This window comes from Peromyscus eremicus, chromosome 18, assembly GCF_949786415.1.
Source record: "Peromyscus eremicus chromosome 18, PerEre_H2_v1, whole genome shotgun sequence".
Lineage (NCBI taxonomy): Eukaryota > Metazoa > Chordata > Mammalia > Rodentia > Cricetidae > Peromyscus > Peromyscus eremicus.
The window spans coordinates 33,835,324-33,845,386 of record NC_081434.1 but is presented as its reverse complement, the minus strand read 5'-3'; the positions used below and the strand labels follow the sequence as shown (position 1 = coordinate 33,845,386).

Below are 10,063 nucleotides of genomic sequence, written 5' to 3'. Positions count from 1 at the left end.
TCTAACCCATACCAAAGCTTCCATTTTGCCTATGATGGGGTAACTAAGTGAACTGAAGTCCTGCTGAAATGCTAGGGGAATGAGACCATTTTGAAGGGATATAAAGCTCTCAGTCAGTCCAGACTTGAGTAGATTCAGGAGGGAAGGGAGGGAGACACTGTCTTTCTACTGTTTGTGAGTGAATTGACTTTCAAACAGCCTTTAAACTGTTCTTGGTTGGAGGATAAAGGTTGAGCAGGGCGTAGAGAAGAGCAGAAAGCAACCAATGACATCGACAGAGCCTCCCCTGGTTTGTGCCGCTGCTGTTACTCTGGCCCTAGATTACAGTTGGAGACTCTTGAAGGACTTCACCAAGTGACGATACAGGAGAGGGTCAAACTCTGTCTGAGGTTCAGTCTCCAGCAATCTGTCCTTCCTTCATCGGATTGCGATCATCAGCTGATCTGCTTCTGCTTGGACATCCAGCTAGGAAAAATGAATAAAGCCTCTGTGGAGGGAGAGACAGCAGCATCTGGAGCCTGTACATTGCTGCAGTTTCACATCCCCATTCACATAGAATGTCTGGCATTTAGTAAAATACTGCTACCCACACAGCCAAAGGAGAAAAACCCAACACCAGAAACAGATCAACGGGTTATACAGACTGGGGGGTTATAGACAGACAGGAGCTTTAACATACGGTGATTAATACGTTCACGAAAATAGATGCTAAGCTGAGAATTTCACTAGAGAACTGGAATCTGTAGAAAAGAATCAAATGGGGGTTCTATAACTGAAGAGATGAGCAGCACAAGTGGATGGGTTTCCTCTCGGGTCAGACACAGGTGGCAGGAAGGATGACGGTAAGTTACTAGGCCCTGTTCAACACCACTTCGTCTGTCTTGGTGTCAAGACTAAACCCAGCTATCCCCTGGTTGCTTTTTAGACTGATTAGTCAACATGTCTTAAGATTTTAGAGCTTGGAGATGAAGAGAAACCGTGTTGGATCGTAGTTGCAATACTTGCCTTTTCATGGGTATAGTTTCGTGTTTTATTCTGGTGATGTTTTTCAAATTAGAGCAAATACATAGCAGAGAATGGTCAGATATGAAGTTATCAGTTATAACTTTGTATTTGTGTTTCCCAGCCTTTGAGCAAACAAAAAACTTTCCATAAGTCACCTGTTCAGCAAACCTAGAGTATACCCTTAGAATGGGAAATTAAGTAGAACACATATGGAAAACATATAAACAGCTGGATTTATTTTAGCACCGGGGGGTTGTAAAGGCCCTTGTTTTATTTAGAATAACCTTCATAGCTTGCAAGGTGATCTGGTAAATTTGGTTATTATGGGTCATAAAGAGCAATTAGAAAAGAAAAGTACAGGTCTTGTGGAGTTGGCTAAGGGAGCAAGTTCCTTGTTTTTCACTTAGGCACTACTGACTCTAGTAAGAAGGGAAAAAATATTGCCACTTACATTTGACATCCTGTAAATTGTAACGTGCATCCTGACTTCAGAAATGTTGTAATTTAGAAGACAAGGTAAACGTTGATCTTACCTGCAAGTCTTAGTTCTGTTTCCTAGTATTTGATGATTTGCTCAGGGGAGGTCTCTGGGTGTTTTCCCTACCGCGAAAATGGGATAGGACGGATCCGACTCTTTCCTGAATGATAGTTGAGACTTGTGATGGAACCTAGCATCAAAATAATAGTCCGTTTTCACTCTAGGAATTTCCAGAGGGTACTGTATACGAGATTTTCATTCCTTCAGATCTCATCATTCTTGTCTCTCTGTGGACTTCAATAAAAATGTTTCCCTCCTATTGATGCCAACTGAATATAGCATTAATCAAATTCCAACTTTTTGAACAAAAAGTGTAGATTCTGTGATGTTTGCTGGAATTGAGGACTCCTTAATATATTCCTATTTTGAAGATTCACTGTAAGCCCAGAATGACAGTTTTCTGGAGCAATAAAATATTTAAAACTTCACTTTTCGCTTGTTCTTCCCTTTCAGAAGTTTTCACGCTGCATCCAGCTGGTAGGATGAAAAAGTTCAAGAGGAGACTGTCCCTCACGCTCAGGGGAAGCCAGACGATCGACGAGTCGCTGTCGGAGCTGGCTGAGCAGATGACTGTGGAAGAGAGCAGCAGCAAAGACAACGGTAATACCGGGCGGGAGACGGCAATACCGGGCGGGAGATGGCGATACCGGGCGGGGGAATGCAATACCAGGCGGGAGACGGCAATACCGGGCGGGAGACAGCAATACCGGGCGGGAGATGGCGATACCGGGCGGGAGACGTCTGACTGCTTCCTGAACACCGCTGAGGCCTTCCGTGCAGAGAAGCCGAACGTGGTGCTCGGCTAAATCCTTCTTCGGTGTTTTGGAAGCAAAAGACTAACTTGAATATTGGCTAGTATATTCTGTTCTCATCCCCAATGAGATGGACTGCCCATGTACTTGGTCTCCTACTCCTGTGAATGCCTTTCTGTTTTTATTAGTTCTTAAATAACAGTTATAGCGATTGTTAAATAACCATTGGTAAATTAACATTTAAATATTTCGTAACTTGAGCAAGTTTATACAATTCTTGTTTGTAGCTTTATCATGGTTTATAGCATTCTGGATGTGCACTGACTGTCTTTATAGATTGCAAGGTTCATCAGATGAGTGAGTTTACTATTTTCTTATTTAATGTACCACAGTGTGTTCAGTACTGAGAACACTTATAACAAAGACAGAAACATGATGTTTCATTTGACAGAGCTTTTACAATACAAAGTAGTAGTGCATAAAGTGTAATGTAAAAGACTGAAGGATTTGATAAGTTGAATGACTTAAAATGTAAATTTGGTGAAAATTTTAGAACAAGGTTGTACAGTCAAAGCCAAAATAGCCCTAGGAATGTACTAGTGACCAGGAAGGAGCTCATAACAATGGCTTCTAATGAGCCAGGGTTTGCAGCGTAGCATCTGGAGCGCTTCCTTTCCTGTGTACTTGAAATTCTGGTTGGAGATCTCAGGCAGTGATTGAAAGCCTGAATGCCTGCCCCATTGCAGGTAAATGCTTGTGGCGTGAGGCAGACAGAGGATTCTGTAGGTCAGCAGTCACGGTGTGGGACTGCGGATGTACTAATGCACTGAAATACTACTGCCTCAGCGACATCAAGAAGTCAGCTTTTCCTCCCAGGCCTCAGAGACTTGGCTTTTCTACTCAGACAAATCATTATCTGCTGAACGGTTTCCCTCGTCTCGGCAGAGCTGAGACCCTTGCTTCCACGCCTGCAGCCTTGCTTGGCTTGGGAATGCTTTCCTGGATGGCTTGGTTTCTGACAGAAGGGGAGAAAAATGAGCTCCAGAAGAAATTCAAGACAATAATTTGGATATCATTCTATAGAGTGGTAAAATTTGTATTTGGCTTAAATCTTGAAGATGATTTTGTAATATTTATCCCTCCTATAAAGGGATCTGTGAGCCACGTGGAGCAGAATCGTACTGTCCTCCCAGGCCCCCCTTGACTTCTTGGTGGTGATAGTGGTTGAGTCCAGCTTGCTCATTCTTGTGCTACAAATGTCTGGCCAGGGCATTTGCAGTGATGCTCAGGGATGAAAGAGGCAAAGTGTCCATCATGGTACCTGGCGTCTAGAATGCATTCCTAATGAACATTTGATTACCAGACAAACTGTTTTGTTAAAATCGAGTCATGGAAAATGCACTGACTCTATTTAGAGAGGTAATTAATAATTTAGACTAATTGATTACTTTCTGACATACTTGAGTAATTATCTCAAAATCTGATTAGTTTGTAACAAATGGTGATATCTTAGTTAGGGTTTCTATTTCTGTATAGAGACACCATGACCATGGCAATTCTTGGTTTTTTTCAAGACAGGGTTTCTCTGTGTAGTTTTGGTGCCTATCCTGGATCTCACTCTGTAAACCAGGCTGGCCTCGAATTCATAGAGATCCGCCTGGCTCTGCCTCCCGAGTGCTGGGATTAAAGGCATGTGCCACCACCGCCTGGCCACGGCAATTCTTGTAAAGGAAAACATTTAATTGGGGCTAGTTTACAGCTCAGGATTTAATCCATTATCTCAGTGGTGGCATGTAGGCAGACATGGTGCTGGAGAAGGAGCTGAGAGTTCTATATCTTGATCTCCAGGGAGCAGAAGCAACTGTGTGTCACACTGAGCATAGCTTGAGCAAAGAAGACCTCAAAGCCCACTCCCACAGTGACACACTTCCCCCAACAAGGCCACGCCCACTCCACCAAGGCCACACCTCCTAATGGTGCCACTCCCTTGGGGGTGAGCATGCATTTTCTTTCAAACCATCAGAGGTAAAAATGTTAAAAATACCTAATATTTTAAAAATAGTATAAGTTGTTTATTTGTAACAGACAGTGAAGGAAAAATAGGGACGCTGTTGGAACTCTTCCTCATTAGAGTGACTTGATATCATACTTGAAGACATAGGTAGACATTTATTCCTCTTTGGCATGACTACCATAGTCGGTTGCTGCTTATTTTCTGTGTATGATGTGGATTTCATCTGCAGTTTTGACGGGAATTCTAAGTCTGTTGTTGACCTTGTCAGTGCCTACTAGCTAGAATAAATACCTTTTCCCCCTTAGAGAGTTTTTTCCTTCCTCTTTTGTTTTTAGCATAAGAACTACACAAGATAGGTTGCACACAGAGATAGAGTTCATGTGAAAATACTGCATAAGAATGTATGTGGACTGTACTATTTAAAAATCTTACACGTAATGTAATACATTTATAAGGCAAAAGCGATCTTTGTCTAGTTTGAAACAGTGGCAGTCTGGCTTAAGGGAAATCATTTGTAACTTCTCTGAATAAACTGCCCCAGACCAATTTTTGATTTCCTGTCTCTGGTTTGATCACAGGCACGGTCGAGATCTCTGTTATGCTTTCATTATGTGTAGGCATGTAGCTGTCATGTATGCTAACAAAATGGAGAAGTTCACACTTGCAGGGTTGTAATTATACAAATAGCTTAGAAAAATTCTAATGTACATGGCACCTTCGGTATCATCTATGGTATTCCTCTCAACCAGAATTGGAGAGATTTCTGTAGTTTTAATAACTGTATCACACTTTGAAGGCTTAAACTCAGCTGAAGATGTTCTGCTATAATTGTAATTCACAGTACATTGCGTAGCTAGGGTGTTTGCACGTTGACTGATGGATTGAATCCAGGAAAGAAGAATCTTGAATTTTATAGATGATATTTGATTAAAGTTGTTAATCTTGGCCACTCCACACATACTGGCCCTAACTTAGAACAGCTTTATTCAAATATAAATTGAAAATCATAAATGGAGGTGTAAGCTATTATTTCTAAAATACCTACTGTGAAGGATAACTGAGAAAAATGATATGTTTCGTTTTATTTATGTGTTTGCTCTTGTAGCACCGAGAATTGGACTTGGCCTCACACCTGCTGGCCAATCACTGTACCACTGAGCTATATCCCCAGCCTTAAGAGTTTAGTTTTTAAAAATTGTCAAAAATTAATTTGTTTCATTTTCTTTAAAAGTTCAGCATAGAATTACCATATGGACCACCAGTTCCATTTTGGGGATATACTTAATAGAATTGAAATAGGTGTTCAAACAAAACACCACTGAGATTCTTCCTCATGTATAGCTAACCGATTCTGATGGACTATATGGTCAGCTGTTTCTGCTCAGGAATGGCTCTTTACTTGTTTAAAGATTATATAACAAAATACCAAATTTGGAGCAAATATCTCTGCCTCCATATTGATATACATTTAAGTATTTCTGCTTTATTCACTAATTGACTTACCTTTTTGAATATCTACCAATAGAGGTATAAATTTCTTTAGGTAAGGATTATGTGTGTTATATTATAGCATATTTAACCATGAGACACATGTAAGATAGCACATGGAATAGAATCAAAATAATTTTAAGATGTAGGTAATTTGATAATAAAAAACTGGGTGGGGTATATTAGTGATTGTTAACCAGTTTTGGTCATTGAAACAACTTAAAATATTAAGGTATTTTCTATAAATATATTTTTCATAGAAATTATTTTACTCTAGCACTTTGAATAAATAGCCAAAGAAGTGAGCTTACATGTCAATGATCTCCATTACAGCCTTTTGTTTTGTTTTGTTTTCTTAATCCTTCTCACCTGATCCCGACTCTTGCGATGACTGTGGAATGATTCTTGGATGCCGTGAACACAGAGCCCATCGTGAAGAATGGCAGGCCTCCCACGTCCCACAGTGTGCATTCCTTCCTTCATCAGTACACAGGGTCCTTCAAGAAGCCGCCATTGCGAAGACCCCACAGTGTTATTGGAGGAAGCCTTGGTTCCTTCATGGCAATGCCCAGAAATGGAAGCCGATTAGGTAATGTGGTTCTCTTGCATTTGACTTTCTGGTTGTAGGACAGGTACTCTGGGTGTTAGTTGTGTAGAGAAAAAAGATGGAGTGCTGATACCATAGAGAAGTAATGTTTGCATGTCTATTCATCCAGAAGAACCTCCATTAAAAAAGCAGATGAAAGAGTTCAAACTGTGGCTAGTGCTTAACTATCGTACTGTATCATAGTATATAGTCATACTTCAGTAGCTCTTCAAATCATTACCACATAATGGTCCAGTACCAGAAATAGATTATCGCCTGATTTGTTGTTCTTTTGCCTTTATGTTCTTAGAAATATCTAGGAAAAATATCTGCAAGTTTTTGTGTATTTCATGTCTCTGATCTTTTTTGATAGTGGTGTATTATGTTTTGATTTTAAAAATAATTTTAAACATTGCTGTTTCACTGTCCCATTAGATGATTGTATTTTCTGACATTCCTGAATATGTTATTCTACTGTTCACTTTATTTCTTACCACTGTAGGTTACTCCCTGGTTCATTTCAGTAATTTTAAGACTGAGCCTCCCTACAGTGTGGTTTCATCTGTAAGAAATGTGCCGTTATCCCTGTCAGTACCGCATAAAGAATGGTGTGCTGGAATCATCTTGAGCTGGTTCATAAGAGATGATTGCTATAGTTGGTTGTTAAGGTTTATAGTTAAGCAGCTAAATTTAAAAAACAAAGGTAATTTGAACTCCAAAGCCATCCCCTGTAACTTGTTTGGCTTTTTGTTTGCCTGTGCCTTGGTTGGTTGGTAGTACTGGGGAACTGAACCTCTGACTCACTAAGACTTGCTATGCAAATGCTGTATCACTGAGCTTACATGGCCTTGCTGTTTGTCCAGGCAGGCCTTGCACTTGGAGCTCTCAGCAGATTTTTGATATTTTAGAGGCCACAAACTTCATTTTGTAGTGATATTCAGTGAATAATGCTTGGAACACTCAATCGATATAGCATCTTGCTATGTAGCCTCAGCCGGCGTCTTCTGTTCCATCCTCCTGCCGTAGTTCTGGAGTTCTGGGACTGCAGGCATATGCCTCCACATCCTTCTTGCTACTGGTGGGTAGCAGCTTTTGAAAAAGACTGTTCTATGAGTTGGCTCCATTTTGTTGTTGACCTAATGACATTTAATGAAAGGATCTCACAAGAAGCAAAAGGCCAGGTTTCTAGTCTGCAGCTGTGTGTCTCAGCTCTCTGATCTGAAAGTCATTTACCCTTGGAAGTCTCTGATTCCTAGAATTTGGAAAATGAGTACTTCTCATTTTGAACTATTTTGAATCTGTAATTTAATTCAGTTCTTGATAATAATTTGAATGATTTTTCTTGTAAATTTTTTCGTAATTTGAAACTATAAAGAGATTTTCCCCCTCTCCTGCCTCTGCCCCCCTAGTGCTGGGACTAAAGGCATGTGCCACAATGCCTGATGACCTAGTGTGCTTTCTACTGCTGTGAGAAATACCATGATCAAAAGCAACTTGGAGAGAGGGGGGGTTTTGTTTTCATTTTTTGACTTCTACATCCCAAATCAAAATCCATTGTTGAGGGATACCAAGGCAGGAACTCAGGGATGGCAGGAACCTGGAGACAGGAATTGAAGCAGAGACCATGGAGGGACTCTACTTACTGCCTGGCTCCATGTGGCTTGTTGAGCTTGCTTTTACATACAGCCTAGGGCCACCTGCTTGGAGCTGCACCACCCACAGTGAGCTGGCTCCTCCTGTATCAATTATTAATCAAGAAAACTCACTACAAGCTTTTCCTACACAACAGTCTGATGGAGGCATTTTCTCAATTGACTTTCTCTTTCCCCAAGTGACTCTAACTTGAGTCAAGTTGGCAAAAAAACTGTGAGTACAATTAAACCCTTGTCATTTGACAAACACATCATCATCAAGCCCCAACCTTTCCTTTCTTTTGTGTCCCCAAGATATCATACTAGTATTACTATTATATAACTATAAAGCATAATATATATATATTTTTTTAATTTTTATTTTTTATTTTTTTTTGGTTTTTCGAGACAGAGTTTCTCTGTGTAGCTTTGTGCCTTTTCCTGGAACTTACTTGGTAGCCCAGGCTGGCCTCGAACTCACAGAGATCTGCCTGGCTCTGCCTCCCGAGTGCTGGGATTAAAGGCGTGCGCCACCACCGCCCGGCTTGCATAATATATTTTTAAAAGCCCCATGGTTTTAAAAATATTCAAACACTTTTGAAAAATCCAGCCTCTTTAAAATATCCGTATCTTTTAAGTTCAAGGTCTCTCAATTTGAGCTTATGTAAAATAAAAAGGGTTACATACTTCTTATTCCAAGAGGGAAGAAACAGCACAGTTACGATAAAATTAGAGCAAATCCACCATCTAAGATGTAAATCAACGCCTTTAGCTAAATGTCCAGCATCTAGGATTCAGTCACTCATGATCCTCTGGCACTAACTAAGGGACTTGAGCAGCTCCACCTCTCCTGCTGTGCCATCCATGGCACATGCAGCTAATCTCACAGGCTCAGGTTGGCTCCACTGCACACCTGCCTCTGTCCGTGGTGGTTGTCCCACAGCCCTGGACTCTAGTGTGTTCGGGTCTCCACTGTAACTGTATATATTCACCAATGGCGTCATCTGGCCTCTCTTCAGGGACTCTGTAGCCTGCTACATGGCGCCAAGCCTTAGCCTCTCTCCAGGCTCTCCAGACTCCTTCAGTCTTGGGCTTTCCACTGCAGCTGAGACTATACATTCACCAGTGGCCCCTCCTGGCCTCTCACAGCGCCAGGTGCTCTCAGCTGCTCTCCATGACCCCTTCAGTTCTGCAGCTCTCCTGCTCCCAACACCTGTAACACATTGGAGACTATTACACATCACCAAGATTGGCTGCCAGCTTGAAATGCAGCTTTGGCTCCTTCTGGACCACGGCTCTGTGTGGTGACCCCGAGGAAACACTTGCCAGAAGATTTCACCTCGGTGATGCTGGTCTCTTCATAACCAACCCTGCTTTTCACCCCCAGCTGACCAGAAACCACAGATTCTAAATTCAGAATATATGAAAAGCTTGATAGAATGCTTGCCTTCCCCTGAACGTCACAAGCCACGCCTCCCATCATCTGTTGCTCTCAGCCTTCTTCCGACTTCAAGTGCTAATGGCTTTTCCAGCCCAAAGTTTCAAATATTCCTACAATCTTTCTCCATAACAGCACGGTCAGTTCTGTCTGAACAACAGCCCACAATCCCGGTTTCTCTTTCTGTCTTAGTTTGCTTTGTGTTGCTGTAATAAACATCATCATCAAAAGCAGCTGGGGAGAAAGGGCTTCTTTGGTTTACACATCTTAGTCACAGTACATCTTTGAGGGAAGCCTGGGCAGGAACTCAAGCCGGGCAGGAACCTGGAGCCAGGAACTGAGGCAGAGACAACAGAGAGGAACCTTACTGACTGGCTTGCTCAGCTTGATTTCTTATACAAATAAGGACCCACAGTGGGCTAGACCCTCCCATCAATCATTAATCAAGAGAATTCCCCACAAGCTGGCCCATAGGGCAGTCTGATGGAGACATTTTCTCAGTTGACGTTTTCCTCTTCCCAGTTGATCATAGCTTGTGTCAAGTGGACTAAAAACTGATGAGCACACCTGGCCTGAGATTCTTATTTCTCTTGTAAGGAATTTATGTTTCG

At 41.5% G+C, this 10,063-nt stretch overlaps 1 protein-coding gene across 1 annotated transcript in view; it reads left to right on the top strand.

Annotated features, from left to right (window-relative positions):
* Positions 1–1,975: 1,975 nt before the first annotated feature.
* Positions 1,976–10,063, top strand: part of Cdk17 (cyclin dependent kinase 17) — a 32,700-nt gene continuing 24,612 nt past the window's right edge. The window contains exons 1-2 of the mRNA XM_059245355.1: positions 1,976–2,143; positions 6,222–6,386. Of these exons, the coding sequence (XP_059101338.1) occupies positions 2,026–2,143; positions 6,222–6,386 (283 nt within the window). The 5' untranslated portion in view covers positions 1,976–2,025. The remainder of the gene's footprint in view (positions 2,144–6,221; positions 6,387–10,063) is intronic.